The sequence below is a fragment of the Pseudophryne corroboree genome, chromosome 4 (assembly GCF_028390025.1).
Source record: "Pseudophryne corroboree isolate aPseCor3 chromosome 4, aPseCor3.hap2, whole genome shotgun sequence".
Taxonomy (NCBI): Eukaryota; Metazoa; Chordata; class Amphibia; order Anura; family Myobatrachidae; genus Pseudophryne; species Pseudophryne corroboree.
In genome coordinates this window covers 869,447,535-869,468,233 of record NC_086447.1, presented here as the reverse complement: position 1 = coordinate 869,468,233, position 20,699 = coordinate 869,447,535, and the positions used below count along the sequence as shown (strand labels likewise).

Below are 20,699 nucleotides of genomic sequence, written 5' to 3'. Positions count from 1 at the left end.
TGCTAGATCTGTACTGATAGTAACAACGTTCCTGTGTGAGTCATTGCTAGATCTGTACTGATAGTAACAACGTTCCTGTGTGATTCATTGCTAGATCTGTACTGATAGTAACAACGTTCCTGTGCGAGTCATTACTAGATCTTCTGTACTGATAGTAACAACGCTTGTGTGAGTCAGTGCTAGATCTGTACTGATAGTAACAACGTTCCTGAGTGTTATTAATGATTTTCTGTGTTTTATTAATTGTATTGTAATTTTTGTTATAATGAGTATGTGGATTATTACTGAACCTTTTCTGATTGAAACAACATCCCCATGGATTATCCCTCTTCCAACTAAATACTGCCTATTGTGCAGGGTTGGGTTTGATATGTCAACAGTCATAATGTCCACATGGGAATGCTGACATTGACCAGGTCACCATTCATCATGTAGACAGTCTGAAATGTCGACACGTTAGAATGTTGACACATGGTCTCTGGCAGTCAGCGGTGGCTTACCTGCTCCCGACAGCTGCGCCTTCCGGTTCAGACTTCCGATCCTCCAGTGTTCCGGTGTCTGTAGTGTGGTGTCGACGCTTAGACAACATCCCCATTGCACATGCCTTGTACACCTAATATCCGTCAGGTTTTGTGCAGACCTTGGATCCTCACCTAACGTGACCCCTCACATACAGTACACCTATTATACATCTTTAATACCCATTGTCCATCACTCATTGCCCAATCTCACACTTACTGTCAATCACCCATTGTACACGCCACTGGCTCACCACTGGTAGCTGAAAGAAGAGTCCGGCCTTTGGATAGCAGGCTTTATTTGATGATATAATGGGATGTTTAATGTAATAAGAAGCGTTAAATACTTCTGCTCTTCCCCAAAGTCTTTCGTGCTATAGGAGATGAACAGACTGCCAGTTCTTCATCTGTCTTTGATGCCGCCCCCATGACATGCATGTGGGGTTGGCCAGACACGGCCAATGATGATACATTCTGGTTGCAGTGTGTAAACAGTTTGGACCCCACGTGATCTCTGCTCAATCCAGGCTTCTCTCTTTATAGAATCATTGTGCTGCGCTGCGTTACTCTGTGGTGCCCTATACATAATCAGAGTGATATGTGGATGAGGTGGTCACAGCTATGTGTTATACTAAACAGTGTCTATACTCAGCCCTTACACTCCAATAGTCATTCATACGGAAAACTTTGCACCTATTAGGAATCATGTAGCTGCATATAGGGCTCATTGTCAGCTAGTACAAGTTCTTTGTGAGTCCTGAAACTCTTTGGGGAGAGTTTCACTCCAGTATGTGTGCATAGGATTAACATATACTATATATATGTCTACATACAGTATATGTTTAGTCTATGTAGCCTGTCAGCAGTAATACGGTGCCCACAAACCCCTGGCGTGTGAGCGAGTAGCAGATGTGGGAGGTATCGCAGTCAGCGCAGGAGGCGGAGCCGGCTCAGTCCTCCCAATCACTAGCTGGTTATTGGTATAGATGGGTCCTACACAGTGAAACAAGGCTGGTTATATGTAGTCCAGCCTCAATATGACAATTAGTGATACTCTCCCATCTGAGAATAACAGGAAACCGTTGTAAGCTCTTCTCTCTTTGTAGTATCCTGTTCTCTGAGTGTGTATATTGCGTATTACAGGTTGAATGAAGCGCAGCGTTCCCTAACTGAGCCGTAATGAGCGTAGCGTAGGCTGTACAGGAAATTACCCAGCGATAGTCATTATCTTCCATCATTTGCTCCCTGCTTTGCTTTGGTTGCCAGACTTGGTACTTGGACCTTCAGTTTTTGTCCCTTCCTCGCTACTGCAGGGGTTGCGGGACACTCACCAGGGACCTGCGCTCGGTGCTGGAGTTTGGGAGTTGGGTGCAGGCGGGCAGTCGTGGCAACTTGTCTTCTCTGTCGGGATGGAGATGGGCTTTCGGTCCTGGAGAGGGACTGGCTTCGTGAAGAAGCGCTGAGTGTTCGTGCAGGGACCACCAGACTTTTGGGTGGCCCGCGAATGACCCTCCGTACGTTTGTTCTGGAGGGCGTTGGACTGGAAAGGGGTGGAAGCCTCATGTGTAGAGATTTGGGTTTGTGGTCAGGGGAGAGGCCAATAGTCCCACAAATTGCTGCCCGTGGAAGCTGGTACCTGAATTGTAAAATAAGGCAGATGATGATGAGGAGAATGAGACACTCAACAGAGATTGCTTTGTACAGTTTTATACATAACTAGTTACCAGCCCGTACAATGATAGAACAACACTTGAATTGTTCCATGGGCGCCATCTAGAGGCCGCTGGCAAGCAAAACACTTGAATTCCCCCCACAGATGTGAGGAGCAGCGATAGCCTTTTGTTATATAGGATACTGATGGGAATATATTACTTGAGGGAGCTATAGTTTTACTAAGGAGGTTCAGCATTCAGAGGGCAGGGGAACTTTACACATCCAGCAGTCACTGCACATGGGTGGAGGGCTGGTTATGTGAATCACATAACATTACCATACAGTCTGCTGTACCTATCTGTCACATTAATATACAGTCTACTGCTTCTGTCACATGACATTACCATACAATCTGCTGTACCTGTCTGTCACATGACATTACCATATAGTCTTCTGCCTCTGTCTCGCCCATGGCATTACCATGCAGTCTGCTGCTCCTGTCTGTCACATGACATTACCATACAGTCTGCTGCATCTGTCTCTTCCATGACATTACCATACAGTTTGCGGCACCTTTCACAGGGCATCATCTGTCACAGGACACCACCATACAGTCTGCTGTACCTGGCACAAGAAATTACCATACAATCTGCTGCACCTGTCTGTCACATGACATTACCATACAGTCTGCACCATTTGTCTGTCACATTACTATGCTGTTTGCTGCACCTGTCTGTCACATGACATTTCAGTACAATCTTCTGCACCTGCCACATGACATTACTATACAGTCTACTGCCTCTGTCTGTCATGACATTACCATACAATCTGCTGCATCTGTCACATGACATCACCATACAGTCTGCACACCTATCTGTCACATGACATTACCAAACAGTCCACTGCCTCTGTCTGTCACATGACATTACGATACAGGCTGTAGAATCTGTCTCATGACATTACCATACAGGGTGTGGAATCTGTCACATGATATTACTGTACAGTCTGCTGCACCCGTCACATGAAATTACCATACAGTCTACAGCATCTGTCTGTCATATGACATTCCCGTACAGTCTGCGGCATCTGTCTGTCACATGACATTACCATGCAGTCTGCTGCACCTGTCACATGACATTACTATACAGCCTGTTGTGCCTGTCACATGACATTACTAGGTAGTCTGCAGCATCTGTCACATGTCTCTAACTACCGTACAGTCTCTAACTATAAATGACACCAGGACACCATACGTTCTTACCTCTGAGCAGCTGGAGAGTCTTTCAGTTTGCTAACACTTGAGCATGGTGGGACTGGTGAACGTATATCTTTTACTGGTGTGATGGGACGTGGAATTCTGCTTTTTGCATTATCGTCCTTCCTTGTGCAGGGTGCTTTCTCTTTAGCAACCTTCCTTGGGATTGAGTCATGTGACTCGTGAGTGTCTTCCTCAGATCCTGTGGCAGATAAAGTCTCAGAAGTCCTCCTCCTGTCATCACTAGAAGAAGCAGAAGATGACCCTGCCGAGGCCAACCTCTGCAGCCGAATCTGTCTCTTCTCCATCACAAGTCGGGCTAAGTCCAATTGCTTTGTTCTCTTGTGAAACCTCTCTTTGGCGGAGTTTGACATAGACCTATCTGACCCTGTGTCCTCCTCTGACAGGAAAACAGGAATGCGACTTCTAAAGCGAAGCCCAGTGGCTTGGGGTGAACCCTTGCTGGTGCCATCTTCAGATTCATTAAGGCGATTGGTGGAAAGCACAATCTTTTCTGGCTCTGTGTCATTGAAATCAAGGTCCACAGCATCTTTCTCTAACTGCTCTTCTGATTCACTGACTCCATTAGCAGCATGAAGGTCTGTCTGAACCTCAAGTCCAACCTCAACGTTACTTGCCGACAATGCACAGCTGTCAATCTCGCCTACTTCCACGGTAATGGTGCCGTTCACTTTCTGCAGATCAAACTCTTCATTGTCTTCCTCAAAAATTGGCTCTTCAAATTGGCCTGGGATAAAATGCTCCTCCAGCCTTATCAATTGCCCGGTGGAAGACATGACATTTAAGTGTGTCTTTTCAGCAATATGAACAAATGTACGTTCAACTTTGGTAAAGGGGGAAGAGGCTGTGGCTACAGCAGCTGTGCTAGGTGGTTTTGGTTCTGATTTGAGGATGGAAGATAATGTTCCAGGTTCTGACATATCTAACTGACTGCCCGTAGGCTGGGGCTTCTCTGCCTGGGGTGTCAGCACAGCAAGAGTTCCCAGGTCAACATCTGGTATCAATTCGTGGGTGACTGGTGATTTTTTCATGTCTCCAGGAGAAAACAGCACTAAGGTCTTTGAACCTTCTTCTAACTCTAGGTCATTCTCCGCCATGGAGGCTTTCCCTCTCGAATCTTTCTGGTCATCAGCCAGTAGTGTAGAGGGAGCTCCTTCCTGACTCCTCTCTGTGCTTTTCTGACTAGCATCGCTGCTGGATTTGCTGTGGAGGTCTAGGTCTTGCCCCAGAAACTCAGCATCTTCTGTTTCTTCCTCCCGCGGAGACCTGCCATTGATGATTATGTGGGGTTCAGGGGCATGCAGAGCTGGCAGGAGCACACTGGAAAAGTCCACTCTCTTTATCCTGTGTGGAACACGCAGCATTTCCTTGCTATCTGATATGTCCTTCTTGAAGTCTTGGTAGGACAAATTTAAAGGCACCACCTTGGATAGTTCATTGATATCAAAGTGCTTCAGGTTGAGGATCTGCGTGAGAGACCACAAAAAGAATATTCTAATAGATAGAAGTAAATGCCAATAGGACAGGATCATTTATAACGGATCACAGAACACATGACTGAATAAGATACATACAATAATTCATAATAACCACCCCAGATCCAACCTCACTGAGACCTGAATTAGTAGAGCACAGGGGGGCATGTCCAATTAGGCACAAGATTTTTGCAACAATTGTTAATGTGCCTGTCGTGCCCAATTTCCAAATGCTGTGGCTATGCGCACTTCCAATTCTCGTGCTATAGTGGGTGGAATAATTTTTTTCTGCTAAAACTCGCAGAACAAGTACAAACAAAATGAACAGCCTATATCCTAAAGAAACTTCAAATAAATATTCGATAACAGTATAAATGTCTATTGCTGTCCCAAAGAAAGATGCTTAGTACTTTTAAAGTGTTCAAATTGTGCATTTTTTTTTTATTAGCAGTGAAAAAATTATAGAACGCTATTTTTTTTTCAGTTAAATTAAATGCCATAGTTAAATTTGGGGTGCATAAAAAAAACCATATGCTTGTCCCATGCAAACAGCACCCCTATATACCTGTCCCACCCATACAGCACTTCTACATACCTATCCCATCCATACAGCACTCCAATATACCTATCCAATCCATACAGCACCCCTATATACCTATCCCATCCATACAGCACTCCAATATACCTATCCAATCCATACAGCACCCCTATATACCTATCCCACCCATACAGCACTCCTATATACCTATCCAATCCATACAGCACCCCTATATACCTGTCCCACCCATACAGCACTCCTACATACCTATCCCATCCATACAGCACCCCTATATACCTATCCCACCCATACAGCACTCCTATATACCTATCCAATCCATACAGCACCCCTATATACCTATCCCATCCATACAGCACCGCTGTATACCTGTCTCATCCATACAGCACCCCTATATACCTGTCCCATTCATACGGCACCCCTATATACTTGTCCCATCCATACGACACTCCTATATACCTATCCCATCCATACAGCACCGCTATATACCTGTCCCATCCATACAGCACTCCTATATACCTAATTCATCCATACAGCACCCCTATATACCTATCCCATCCATACAGCACCTCTATATACCTATCCCATCCAGGGCCGTCTTAACAGCAGTGTAGGCCCCTGGGCAAAGCTGGGCACTGGGGCCCCTACCCATCCTCCAGCGGTAGGGGTGGGGCGTACTATCAGCGGCAGCTCTGATGTCCCGCGGGCGGTAGGGGGTGTTCTATCTTCCGCTCAGTATGTAGGATATGGAGCAGTCATTTCTGCTAATTACTCCTTTACTGCACAGATGGGGCTAAACTGTAGAAGGGGGCATTAGGCTGAATGAAGAAGCCCTGGTACATGACTTACAGGGTGGTATGGGGTGTTTAATACGCAGGGGAGGGGTGGATAGTGGAGTGGGCTTAATATTTATCATTTTCCGGTGGGAGGGCAGCTTGCTTGATTGCAGATATCTCAAGTTCCTGAAAATATACTTCTTAACTTTGAATGTGATAAAAAAAATAAATCGAGAGTCCCACCTTTCAGGAGGTGCTGGGGACTTGGGGATCAGAGTTCAGGAGCCAGAGCAATTCACCAATGAAGATATATAACTGCATATTAGGCGTGTGGAGCTGGAGCAGGGACCAGCTGCTTGAAGGCTGATATCTCTGGTTCTGGGCAAAGTAGAGACAAGCTGTCAGTGTCCACCAAAAGGGAAGAGTCCCAGCTTTTGGATTATACCCCCAGAAAAATTCAGAGTCAGACAGAACCTGAGATATCTGGCTGGGAAGAGAAATAAACAGGCTTGGATGGGGACCCCTGCTTTCAAGTCGGATATCTCTGGTTCCCCAGGGCCGATTTTCAAAAATCTGGTACCCCTGGAAAGAGGGGACCCTCAGCTATCAGCCTAGGACCCTTATACTCCTGGGGCCCTTGGGCAAGAGCCCATTGAGCCCATACGAAAAGACGGCCCTGATCCCATCCATACAGCACCGTTATATATACCTGTCCCATCCATACAGCATCCCTATATACCTGTCCCATGCAAACAGCACCCCTATATACCTGTCCCATCCATACAGCACTCCTATGTACCTATCCCATGAATATGGCAATCCCTATATGCCTGCCCCATCCATACAGCACCCCATATATACCTATCCCATCCATACAGCACCGCTATATACCTGTCTCATCCATACGGCACCGCTATATACCTGTCTCATCCATACGGCAATCCCTATATGCCTGTCCCATCAAAACAGCACCCCTATATACTTGTTCCATCCATACAACACCCGTATATACTTGTCCTATCCACACAGCAACCCAATAAATCTATCCCATTCATACAGCATCGCCAAATACCTGTCCCACATCTTGCAACCCATTATTCTGCACTTTGCCATGATCTCAGGGCTTCATTGCCAGATGCCGGAAGGGTGGTTTGGGTCACATACTGGGTGATGCGCGTTGTTGGGATTATTAGGGACAGCACTGTAAATAAAGGTGGCAGACTCAGCTGGTGCTCCATCCTAGTGGCTGGTCCTTCCCCTGGGACCATCCACCAGTGCACTGTGATAGATCCACTCCTATCTCTCATCTCACATTGCTTCTCCTGACATCCATGCGCCTTCCTTCTCCTCCCTTCTACCCTATGGCTGGCTCTCTCCTCCACAGCTGCACCCTGCAGAGATCAGATTACTTCTTTATAACACATGTAAGCACCTGGAGAAGGGGTGGGTATACGATCGCTATTGTGCCGGAATTCGGGACCAGTCCCAGGAATGGCTGCTGCCAGGGCTTGGGTCTCCTGCACTGTACATCCTGTGTATACAGGCTGAACCTTACCATCACACTGGAATAAAATTATTTTTCTAAGGTAGAGTGCATCTTTCTTTATCCCACAGTATGCCCTCAGTACCCCCATGGGATGCTGAGGTTTGCAGATTGGGACACCACCAAAGACTCATTTATAAGCACACTTACCTACTTTGCTGCCTCCTTCTCTGGGAGGAGGCAGCGTTGTAGGTGCATGGGGGCGTAGCCGGCAGCGGGGTGGGCGGTCCGGGGGGCGTGGCATCAGGATCGCGTCATCGTGGCTCCGCCCCTGATATGCAGTGCCGAGAAAATAGGCGCTGTATAGCGGGGGGCGGAGCTACGATGACGCGATACAGCGCAAATCGCTTCATCGGACCCCCTCGGACCGCCCACTTGTTCTCTGCTGCGGGCGGCCGAGGAGGGTCGTGGAGGGGCTGCAGGGAAAGAGGGAGGCTTGCCGACCTTTACGGGGGCCCGGGAGGGCCACCCGATTTTCGGGAGCCTCCCGGCCATTCCGGGAGGGTAGGCAAGTATGCTTATAAGCTGTACCTGACATATTGAGACGTTTACCAACTGGATGTAACCTGTTGGGACTTTGTATACAATAAAATTGTAAGGGTTGTGCCTGTACATAGCATTTTTTTGAGAAATATACTTCTAGGGACTGTTTATGAACTATGGAGACAAAAAAAATAAATCTGAATTTTGTCTGTCTGTTTGTTCCGGAATCACGCAAAAACTACTGGATGAATATAGATCACGTTATCACTATTGTATAGCTTAGTGACCTAGAAAGAAACGGAGTTATGTATGATATGATCTCAATATGACATGAGGGAGAGGAACAATAAAAGAAAAACCATAGGCTTGACACTCAGGTGTGGTTCCGATCATGCTTTTGCTGAGCTTGACTCCACCCAAGTTATGCAACGAAACCCGGCTTAAAGTGACTGCTCTGCAGAGGAACCTAATCGAGGCAGAGATTCTGACGGGACGTGGCGCAGGCGAGACTGTGTTTATACCACGTTTACCCCTTATCCACTGGTGCATTTAGAATCGGTGCAGTCTGTGCAGTGCATAAGGGCCCCGCTACACCCATTTACAAAGACATTTTGGGATCAATGTGTACATTATAAAATATACATCACAATATTAGATGGCACTACTGTCTTTGTAAAATTAGTTCCACTGAGCAAGACATCCACGTCGCGAGCAAACGCTAGTAGTTAATACAATCCACAACAATTTATGTATTATTAAATATTGGGCACAAAGTGTTTTTACAATATCATAGGTGAGCAGCTACGAGCAGCTCGGGGTTCTATTCTAGACCACAGAAGTACTGACCTATCACCAAATATATGAATACGGGGCTGATGTATAATTCTCCGCATTTCACATTATATTTTTTTCGTCTAATATTGCATTTAATTGTTGTATTTTTAGCAAGTCATGTATCAATAAAATATGATATTTATAGTGTATGCGATGTTAGGCATTTTTATTTTGCAATTTTTAAAATGTGATAATTTTCACAATTTTTATAAAATTTTTGTTCTGCGCAGGCGCACTTGACCGTGAAAGATGCTGCAGTGACCGCTACAGGCCCTGAGCAGCGCTGGTGTGGTGGCTGGTAGCCGGAGGTGCAGCCCTGTCTCCTGTCGTGACTTTAGAAGAGAAAGACACTGCAGGGGTGTAAAAAAATAAAAAAATAATATAACAAAAAGTTATAACACCGCAAAAAAAAGGGGCCATATATAATATACAATTGATAAAAAAAATAAAGAATAAAAATGTAACTACATCAAGGGCATTTAATGCCTTCTACAGCTATCGTCAAATATATATCAAAGTTTCTGATAAAAATCTGCCTGCATTATTTGATACATAAGATTTATATCCATATGACTCCAATGAGTCTGGAATGCTTTTTCATCTCGCAAAAAAAGTTTATAAAAATCTGATTAACAGCTTGTTACATAAGACCGAAAACAAAATATTGCTATAAGCATATCGGGAAAAATTACTGTAGAAACACCTTGATACGTCAGCCCAATAATGTGTATATGCTAGGTGTTCCCAACATTAATTCCTGGCTATAAATACCCGGATATCTGAGAGCTCCGTATACTGTCTGTGTATGAATGCGTATTCTGTGTGTTCCCAATATTAATTCCTGGCTATGAATACCCGGATATCTGAGAGCTCTGTATACTGTCTGTGTATGAATGCGTATTCTACGTGTTCCCAATATTAATTCCTGGCTATGAATGGCTTACTTCGCCTAGGGGTCCCAGAAGCTACCTGTTCCTGGATAGTAGACTTCCTGACAGACAGAACACAGGTGGTGAAAGCGGGGGAATTCACCTCTCAAGTGCGGTCCATTAGTACATCACCTCTCAGCGCTGTGTCCTCTCACCCCTGCTCTTCTCCCTGTACACAAATGACTGCACCTCAGAGGCGCAATCAGTAAAGATCATCAAATTCGCCAACGACACCACTGTCATCGGCCTCATCAAGGACGGGGACGAATCGGCCTACAGACGAGAAGTAGACCAGTTGGCCCAGTGGTGCATCCACAACAACCTTGTGCCCAACCCCCTCAAATCTGTCGAGATGATAGTGGACTTCAGGAAAAAGTCAGCTAGTGCACCTCCGCTAACTATTGTTGACAGTGTGGTATCGCTAGTGGACTCCTTCAAGTTTCTAGGGACCACAAACTCCCGGGACCTTAAATGGGGGTCCAACGCTGACGCCACTGTCGGGAAAGCGCAGCAGAGGTGGTTCTTCCTCAGGCAACTAAGGAAGTTCAACATCCCACAGAAGCTTCTGCTCCTCTTCTACTCCACGATTGTGGAGTCAGTACTGTGCTCCTCAAATACTTGTACGGTGCGGCTCCGCCAGTGCGAGGGACAGATGCAGGCTCCAAAAGGTGGTCAGAACCGCAGAGAAGATCATCGGGCCGACCTTCCCTCAGTCCAGGATCTGTACCTGTCCAGAGCTAAAAAGCGGACAACGAAGATAGTAAAAGACCAGCTACACCCCGGCCACAGAATGTTTAACTTGCTTCCTTCAGGCAGGCGTTACAGGGCCGTCCCCGCCAGGTCCACCAGAAGCCTCAAAAGTTTCTTTCCCCAAGCGGTCCGTACATGTAACTCACTTGTGTCCCTAAGGTATGCCTATCTGTATGACTTTACTTGCTTCCCCCCCACCTGCTTATCTGTTACCTACTTGGCTGTTGTACAGCAAACTAAAGACAAATTCCTAGTATACGCAAGTATACCTGGCCAATAAAGCTGATTCTGATTCTGAATACCCGGATATCTGAGAGCTCCGTATACTTTCTGTGTATGAATGCGTATTTCTGACATTTATTCCGGACTATGGAAACCCGGATATACGATAGCAACATATAGGCCCTCATTCCGAGTTGTTCGCTTGTTGCCGATTTTCGCAACGGAGCAATTAAGGCAAAAATGCGCATGCGCATGGTACACAGCGAGCATGCGCTAAGTATTTTAGCACAAAACTTAGTAGATTTACTCACGTCCGAACGAAGAATTTTCATCGTTGAAGTGATCGGAGTGTGATTGACAGGAAGTGGGTGTTCTGGGCGGAAACTGGCCGTTTTCTGGGTGTGCGGAAAAACGCAGGCGTGCCAGGATAAAACGCAGGAGTGTCTGGCCGAACGCAGGGCGTGTTTGTGACGTCAAACCAGGAACGAAACGGGCTGAGCTGATCGCAGTGTAGGAGTAAGTCTCGAGCTACTCAGAAACTGCTAAGAATTATTTATTCGCAATTCTGCTAATCTTTAGTTCGCTATTCTGCTAAGCTAAAATACACTCCCAGAGGGCGGCGGCCTAGCGTGTGCAATGCTGTTAAAAGCAGCTAACGAGCGAACTCCTCGGAATGAGGGCCATAGGGTTTTTTCTAATAGACAGGAAAAAACAGACACCCAACAGACTTTTCAAACAATTGAATCCCCCCCCATAGTGTCTGTGTACAGAGCCGTAACAAGACTTTCTGGTGCCCTGTGCTAGAAAGAGAATTGGTGACACCCCCCCCCATTTTTCCAATAGGGACATAAGGTGCATGGCTCGCGGCAAAGAGGCATGACAAAATTGATCCCAGAGAAAGCCCATACTATGATGCCCCTTCCTATATATATATATATATATATATATATATATATATATATATATATATATATATATATAGAGAGAGAGAAAGAGATTCAGAGGGGGCACTCTCCAGACTTTTTTTCATAAACAACTGTTCATTTATTGATTATATACTTTACATGATCAGCATTTCCTCAAGCGCTTTCGGCCCAAAGCAAGGGCCTTCCCCAGGCGGGGGTGAGTTGGCCATGTTATTATCCCGTTTTTTTACAATAAGAGGTTATTTATTGCGGAGAAGCTTTTGTCTCCCCTTGATGACATCACATTGCTTTTGGCGCCGTTTTTCAAGTGGCTAGGGTATTTAGGGCCAGTCAGGCAGGACCAGTGTTATTGCTGGATGTTTGGACCTTTTGCTCACGGTTGGTGGAAGTTGTGGATTTTGTACAGTACCTCCTGAGGAAGGCCCTTGCTTTGGGCCGAAAGCGCTTGAGGAAATGCTGATCATGTAAAGTATATAATCAATAAATGAACAGTTGTTTATGAAAAAAGTCTGGAGAGTGCCCCCTCTGAATCTCTTTCTCTACATTTGGATACCACGGTATTCGAGTGGACACCCCAGCGGTTACATAATTTTGAAGATGTGAGTGCAACCACCTGTTGGATATATATATATATATATATATATATATATATATATATATATATATATATATATATATATATATACTAGGTGCTTCATCGCGCCCTACGGGCGCTCTTCACACCATTGCAAGGGGCTAAGCCCCTTTAACCCTTGCATGCCTATATGGGGTTCAATATTTGTATTATATGGAGTAATACCTGCATTCCTTTGTTAGTGGTTAAATATTGCACAATGAAAGGGCGTGCGATGGTGAAGGAGGCGCAGCCCCTTGCGACGGCGTGAACAGCACCTGCAGGGCACGATGTACAGAATGAGCGGGTGCGGGGGGGGGGGGGGGGGGGACTGCGGATGGGGGAGGGTGTCTGTAGATGCTGCAGGTGGAGGGGGGGCAGATGTGGGGGGGCCCGGATGGGGAAGGGTTGGGAGGTGCTGCGGGTGGGGGAGAGACAGAAGAGTGGGGGCTGTAGATGGGGGAGGGGTCCGGAGGCACTGCAGGTGGGGGAGGGGCAGGGGTGCCACGGGGGAGGGGCAGGTGCAGGGATGTTGCGGATGGGTGAAGGGTTCCGGAAGTGCTGTGGGATGGGAAGGGGCGGGGGTGCCAGGGGTGGGGTAAGGGGTCCGGAGGCACCGCGGTGGGGGAGAGGCAGGTGCGGGTGGTGCGGCGGATGGGGAAGGGGGTCCGGAGGCGCTGCAGGTGGTGGAGGGGCAGGTGCGGAGGTGCCGTGGGTGGGTGAGGGGGGGACCGCGAATGGAGGAGGGTGTCTGCAGATGCTGTGGGTGGAGGGGGGCAGGTGTGGGGGGAGACATATATGGGGGGTGGATGGGGTCTGGAGGTGCTGTGGGTGGTGGGGGAGTGGGAGCCGCTGGTGGTGTAGGGGGTCTGGAGGCACAGCGTGTGGGGGAGGGGTGGAGTGTCGCATGTGGTGGAGGGGAAGGTGCGGAGGTGTGGTGCATTGGGGAGGGGTCTGGAGGCGCTGCGGGTACTGTACCTGCCAAAAAGGTAGTTGGAGGGTATGCAGTAACAGAGCCAGGACAGGGGTGACAGGGTCAGAACAGGGGTGACGGGGCCAGGACAGGGGTGACAGGGCAAGGACAGGGGTGATGGGGCCAGGACAGAAATGACAGGGACAGGATAGGGATGACAGGGCCAGGGTAGGGGCGGCAGAACTAGGATTTGGTTGACAGGGCCAGGATAGGGGTGACAGGGCCAGGATAAGGGTGACAGGGCCAGGATAGGGGTGACAGGGCGAGGATAAAGGTGAAAGGGCCAGGATAAGGGTGACAGGGCAAGGCCAGGGGTGACAGGGACATGACAGAACACAGGGCACGGGAGAGATTGGTATTAGGGACAAAACAGTGGTGACAGACAGATGTCTTACCGGAGTCACTGCTGCTGGCTACTGCTGTTCCACTCCAACCTGTTTGGATCTGCTGCTGGTGGAGACTTGGCTTCCTCTGCCCGTCCGCCTCACTCCCCCCCACTCCTCAGTCACACACCACGGACCTCGCGCGGCTGCTGGGCACTGTGGTAAGGGGAGACTGGGAGTGACTGGTTAGCCCCCAGGAGACGCTGCGGCTGGAGGGAGGAGGGGATCATAGCATGCACGCGGCGCGGACCTCGCGGCTGCCGGGCACTGTGGTAAGGGGACACTGGGAGTGACTGGTTAGCCCCCAGGAGACGCTGCGGCTGGAGGGAGGAGGGGGTCATAGCATGCACGCGGCGCGGACCTCGCGGCTGCCGGGCACTGTGGTAAGGGGAGACTGGGAGTGACTGGTTAGCCCCCAGGAGACGCTGCGGCTGGAGGGAGGGGGTCGGAGCCTGCAAGCAGCGCGGACTTCTGCAGCGCTGCCCGCCGGCTAAAGTGTGTGGCGGAGCTGGGCGCACTTCACTGCAGGTGGCAGCGCTGCAGCTAGCGGTGGGGTTGCCGGGGCTGGAGATAACAGAGGCAGTACGGAACCTGCACAGCGGCAGGTGCCCCACAAAACTACAGCTAAGAAGCGTGGAGTGTGCCAGAAAGTGACGCTCCTCCGTGTCAGAGAGACCCTGCTGAGTATGCTGATGTGGGGGGTCAAGTACACAGTGAGCCGGTACCCGTCTGTCTGTATGGCATACCCCTCACACACACCCATACCTCCCAACTGTCCCGATTTTCGCAGGACAGTCCCATTTTTTGGGGTCTGTCCCACCCGCGGGCCGCAGTGTCCCGCGGTGTGGGGGGGGGCAGTTGGGAAGCTCCTGTACTCGCTGTTCTGCTTAGCATGCACACAGCGTCTATTTAGTGGAGACAGAGGGAGAGGGGGCATCAGGGGGTACGGATTAAGGGTGGGCCCAGGGGGTACCCCGGGCCTCACAGTTTTAGGGGGGCCCCCAGCTGGAGTTGCTCTGTCCCAGCTCTGAAGCTCCCCCGTCCTGCCAGTAACAGCAGCAGCATTGTCCTACAGTCAGCACACGCTGCTGCGTGTTGGCAGGTCTGTGGTGTTGCAGGGAGGCAGCAGCCTCCCTGCTTTCTTCTGCCTTTGCGGGTGTGTAGGGGGGAGCTCTGGATTTACCCCTAGCTGAGGGGCCAAAATCCCATAAAAAAAAAAAAATCCCGGAATTTGCTTAAAGGGGGGCGTGGCCACGAGGGCCGCAATTAGGCCACACACCCCAAACCCACAGCAGGCACAGCAATGAGATAGGGTTCCTGTCTTAAGTGCCCTGGGCCCCCTGGACTCATAATCCGCCGCTGGGGGCATGCCAGCAGCTCACAGAGCGCTGGGCATGCCCCCTCACTGACGAAAACAGGGGCGTAGCTCGCGATCGCGGGTCCACCCGCGAAGCCACGCCCCCTTTCCGGTTGGCCATGCCCCCTTTTTACTGTGCGTGTGTCCCGCCTGCCTGAAGAAAGTTGGGAGGTATGCACTCCTGCTTGTGCCATGGCCATACCATCTGCTCCTGCTCCAAGTCTCCTATAGATTTGCTCAGATCTGTGACTCATTTGACTAACTCCGCCCAGTGTTTTGACTCCGCCCAGCGTTAGCAAATGAAGCACAAAGTCACAGATCTGGGCTATTATATAGGAGATATATATATATATATATATATAAAATATTAGTCTATAAATAAATGCACAGGCTGTGCGAATTGTTGGTTCCTCATAACAGGAACAACATTTAGCCATCCTTTTGACTGAGAGGAACTTTGTTTTGAAACATTGTTTGACCTGTGAGTTCAAGTACGTTGTTTACATCATTATATGCCCAGCTCCCGGCTGCGACCCGTGCTACAAGTGGAAATGGAGTATTAGTTACAGCGCTGTCTGTGTATGAATGTATATACTACGTGTTCCTGACAGTCATTTCTGGCTATGAACACCAGGATATGTGACATATACTGTCTGGAACTGTGTACTGTCAGTGGGTATGACTGTGCATATACGGTGTGTACCCTACGGGAGGCAGCCAGGATACTGATGCCGGAATACCGACACCAGCTTAAATAACGCCGGTCGGAGTCCTGACCGCCGGCTGGTTATACCAAAGGTCGCCACCGGGCCGGAAGCGTGGCGTGTGCAGTGAGCAAGCAAGGGGACGCGCTGCACTCGCCCCAGGGATCCCAGCTGTCGGGCTCCCGGCGTTGGTATCCTGACCGCCGGGATCTCGTACTGATCCTGTACCCTACATTTATTGCTGGCTGGAAATACTTGGGACATATGAAAGCTATGTGTACTGTCAGTGTGAATGACTGTGCATATGCTGTTACCTAAATTCATTCCTGGCTGTGTACACCAGGATATCTGGTACCGCATGCACTACAGGACAATGACTTGAGCCTGGAAATATGATATGTAGCTGCCTGCGCCTTCTATAGACGATGAAGCTATATATAGATATGTTCATATGCGACACCCACATCCTCTATGACAAGTCGGTCATAAAGTGATACCAAATAAAATATAACTGTGTTTTCCATCAGCCTGTGGTCTGCTTATTTCAGGTGATCTGTGGCCACTTCCTCTAACACAGGTCCCAGGTAGTGGGGTCGCAAAGATATCTACAGTATGGTTCAAACTGGTAAGAACACTGTGGAGGTATTTCAGAGTTGATCGCAGCAGTAAATTTCTTAGCAGTTGGGCAAAATAAGGGTGGTCATTCCGAGTTGATCGCTTGCTGACGTTTTTCGCAGCGCAGCGAACAGGTCACTACTGCGCATGCACCGCAATGCGCAGGCGAGTTGTACGGTACAAATCAGATCGTTGCTGGGCGATGGTCTTAACGAAGAATCCATTCACACAGCCGATCGCAAGGAGATTGACAGGAAGAGGGAGTTTGTGGGTGGCAACTGACTGTTTTCAGGGAGTGTTTGGAAAAACGCAGGCGTGTCCAAGCGTTTGCAGGGCGGGTGTCTGATGTCAATTCTGGGACCAAAAAGACTGAAGTGATCGCAAGGGCTGAGTAAGTCCAAAGCTACTCAGAAACTGCAAAAAACTTTTTCGTCCCGCTCGGCTGCAGACGCGTTTGCACACTTGCAATGCGAAAATACACTCCCCCATGGATAAGCGACTATAGGTTTGCACGGCTGCTAAAAGTAGCTAGCGAGCGAACAACTCGGAATGAGGGCCCATGTGCACTACAGGTGTGGCAGATATAACATGTGCAGAGAGAGTTAGATTTGGGTGGGTTATTTTGTTTCTGTGCAGGGTAAATACTGGCTGCTTTATTTTTACACTGCAATTTAGATTTCAGTTTGAACACACCCCACCCAAAGCTAACTCTCTCTGCACATGTTATATCTGCCCCACCTGCAGTGCACATGGCTTTGCCCAACTGCTAACAAATTTGCTGTTGCGATCAACTCTGAATTACCCCCTGTGTCAGAGCGTTTGTTGTGTAATAAACACCGTGGTTCCATCAGCGATGTCCAGGAAACAGGAGGAGGTGAGTTTCACACTCTTCTGGTAGATACGATGTCAGCAGCAGGTTGAGGCGGAAAGTATGTACTATGTAGGTAGGCAAAAAAGTGGTAGAAGAACAGAGGACAAAGTGCAGTTCTAAATGGAACATACAAAGTTATCAGTGACATCTCACAGGGGTCAGTATATGTGTTCTGCTCTTTTCCATCTTTTTACTAATGTCTGTGCATATGTAGATGGCCCAGAAAGTAAGGTCTCTGCAGATGACACTAAGATACAGTATACAGGGCTAGTAACACGGTGCAGAATAGTACCACATTGCATGGGGCTAGAGATGGTGGAACAGAGATGAGGAAAAGACTCAGGAATAGCAGACGACAGAAAGCTGAGTAGCAGCACAGAGTCAGGCAGCAGCGGTAAAGGGGAATAAAACCTTGGGTGGTATAAAAGGGGCATAATACCTTCAATGATATTGAGGGTATAAATGCAGGTGATAAAATGGATCTGCAGCATGTGTACGGGCGCACCGATGCACCAATATATCTGTAGATATACTGGTCATTGTGCGTGCAGCAGGGCCGATGTGATATGTCTGTAGACGCTGGCATTCACAGACATAACGTTGGTACACACTGGCCGACAGGCCAGTGATATATAGGCGGTTCAATATATTGGCCAGTGTGTACCCAGCTTTAGAGGTGATTTCTTTAATATGCGTAAATATATCTGATGTCAATACAAATATTTGTCTAATGATCTTTTCCAACAAAGTACCGTCCAGAGGACAAGATGTTATCAGTAGTGGTGGTATGAAAGGGTTGGGTCCTACTGCCGGTCACCATAGCGACTCTGGGATCCCAACTGTGAGAGGGTTGGCGGTGTGGGCGCATTAAAGCCCCTTGCAGGCTCGGTGGCTCACCACACGTTCTATTCCCACTCTATGGGTATCGTGGACACCCACTAGTGGGAATAGTCCCTGTTGGTCGGCATACTGACCGGCGGGCTAGTGAGTGTTTGGGATCCCAGCGTCGATATTGTGAATGACGGTCTCCCGACTACCGGTCACATAACCACATCCCGTATGAAAGATAGCTGCACCATCAGTATAGAAAGGGATATTTACTGTAAGAGCAGCAGAACTGTGGAATTCTGTCTAGGACTAATATCTACAGTAACATGTAAAATAGTTCCTTACACTAATGGTGCATGTAGCTATAAGTAGAGGATGTCATGGGGCTCATTACGCCAGGAATTTATCAGATGACCATTTTGCAAGAGAACTGTCGCCCCCTCCCTCATGAGGTGAAATTGGCAGCTGCTTCACTGAAGGACCTGGATTTCGCTTCCTCTGGATCACCACAGTGAGACTTCAACAGTTTAACATCCTTTTTCACCAATAGTAACTATAACTCTGAGAGGATGTGATACAAGCACTGGAAAAGTGATGGTGTATCTCAGGTTTCTGACATATCATTTTACAAACTCCAGGAATTTCATGTGTGGAAATTTACCAAAAATATAACTTTCTGCTGCGGGGTACACTGGGCTCCACAAGGAATTACATCGGGGTATAGAGCAGGATCTTGATCAGAGGCACCAACAGGCGCAAAGCTTTTGACTGTTCCCAAGATGCACAGCGCCACCCAGAGGCGGATCCAGAAGAAAATGATAGGGGGGGGGCACCATGGAAGGGGCAAGTGTATTTGCGTGCGGCTTCGGTGCATGCGCTTCCAGAAATGGGGTATGTCCCCACTACAAGGGGCAGCGTGTGAGGGGCAGGGGGCAGCGTGTGAGGGGCAGCATGTGAGGTGCAGGGGGCAGCGTGTGAGGGGCAGGGTGAAGGGGGCAGTGTTTGAGACGCAGGGTGCAGGGGGAAGTGTGTGAGAGGGTCAGGGTGCAGCGTGTGAGGGGCAGGGGGCAGCATGTTAGGTGCAGGGGACAGCGTGTGAGGGACAGTGCATAGGGGGCAGTGTGTGAGAGGCAGAGTGCAGGAGGAAGCTTGTGAGGGGCAGGGGGCAGCGTGTTAGGGGCAGGGTGCAGGAGGCAGTGTGTGAGGGGCAGGGGCCAGGAGGCAGCGTGTGAGGGGCAGGGTGTGAGGGCAGTGTGTGAGAGGCAGGGTGCAGTGTGTGAGAGGCAGGGTGCAGTGTGTGAGAGGCAGGGGGCAGTGTGTGTCAGTGTGGGGTTGAAGAGAACTCGCATATGTGGGCTGCTGCCAGGGTAGTGAGTAGTGAGCTGATCACAGGGGCTGCCTCTCAGCAGCAAAGCTGGCCAGCCCCCCTCCTGCTTACCTAAGCCTGCTTCCTGGCACCAGTGTCCAGGCTCAGCAGCTGAGGTCGGAAGCTGTCTCAGCCATCATACCCGCGCAGTCCCGCACTCCGCAGCAGCACCGGTCTTAAATGAGCCAACGTGGTAGGTTGGACTAGTACCAGCAGGAAGGATGCCGTCCACTATGTAAATACTCCAGCCGCAGCAGCGAAGTGAGAGGCTGCCAGCCTGGATATGTGGGATGCCCGGCCCCTCACTGCTCTGGCTGCGGCTGGAGTATTTGCATAGTGGGCGGGCGGCAGAGGCGGTTTTAGATCTCATGGGGCCCTAAGCAAGATACCGATTTGGGGCCCCCTCCCTCAAAAAATTCACATTACGCCACATGGTATGAGCAGAACTTCATGTTACGCCACACAATATGAGCCGAACTTCATGTTACGCCACACAGTACGAGCCGAAATTCAAATTATGCTATACAGAATGAGACGAAATTCACATTATGCCACACAGTATGAGCCAAAATTCAAGTTACGCCACACAGTATGAGCCGAAATTCAAATTATGCTATACAGAATGAGCCGAAATTCACGTTACACCAAAAAGTATGAGTTGGAATTTACTTTACGCCACACAGTATGAGCCGAAAAATAAAATTATACTACACTATGAGCCGAAATTCACCTTACACCAAAAAAGTCTGAGCCGAATTCACCTTATGCCACACAGTATGAGCCAAAATTCAAGTTACGCCACACAGTATGAGCCTCCCCATTGTGTCTCTGAGCCACATCATTCTCTCCCCTCCCCCGTCATCTCTCAGCCACATCATCATCTCCCTGGTGAGGCCAACAATCAGCGTGTGTGGGGTGGGGCATGGGTGCCTGCCAGGACGGTGCTGCTGGAGGTGAGGCCAACACTGGCAGGCACACTTCCAGTGACGTCTTAGTGGTTACTGATTCATTCACCACACACCAAGTGCCGATTGCCCCCCCCCCCCCC

The 20,699-nt window shown here is 48.9% G+C and overlaps 1 protein-coding gene across 4 annotated transcripts in view; it reads right to left on the bottom strand.

The window, feature by feature from the left end:
* Positions 1–800: 800 nt before the first annotated feature.
* The window catches only part of TTBK1 (tau tubulin kinase 1), a 209,155-nt gene continuing 189,256 nt past the window's right edge, over positions 801–20,699 (bottom strand). For all 4 annotated transcript variants that reach the window (XM_063918755.1, XM_063918759.1, XM_063918756.1 and 1 more), the window contains 2 exons: positions 3,433–4,913; positions 801–2,154 (listed from right to left, as the gene is read on the bottom strand). In XM_063918755.1, coding sequence (XP_063774825.1) covers positions 1,743–2,154; positions 3,433–4,913 — 1,893 coding nt within the window. In that variant the 3' untranslated portion in view covers positions 801–1,742. The remainder of the gene's footprint in view (positions 2,155–3,432; positions 4,914–20,699) is intronic.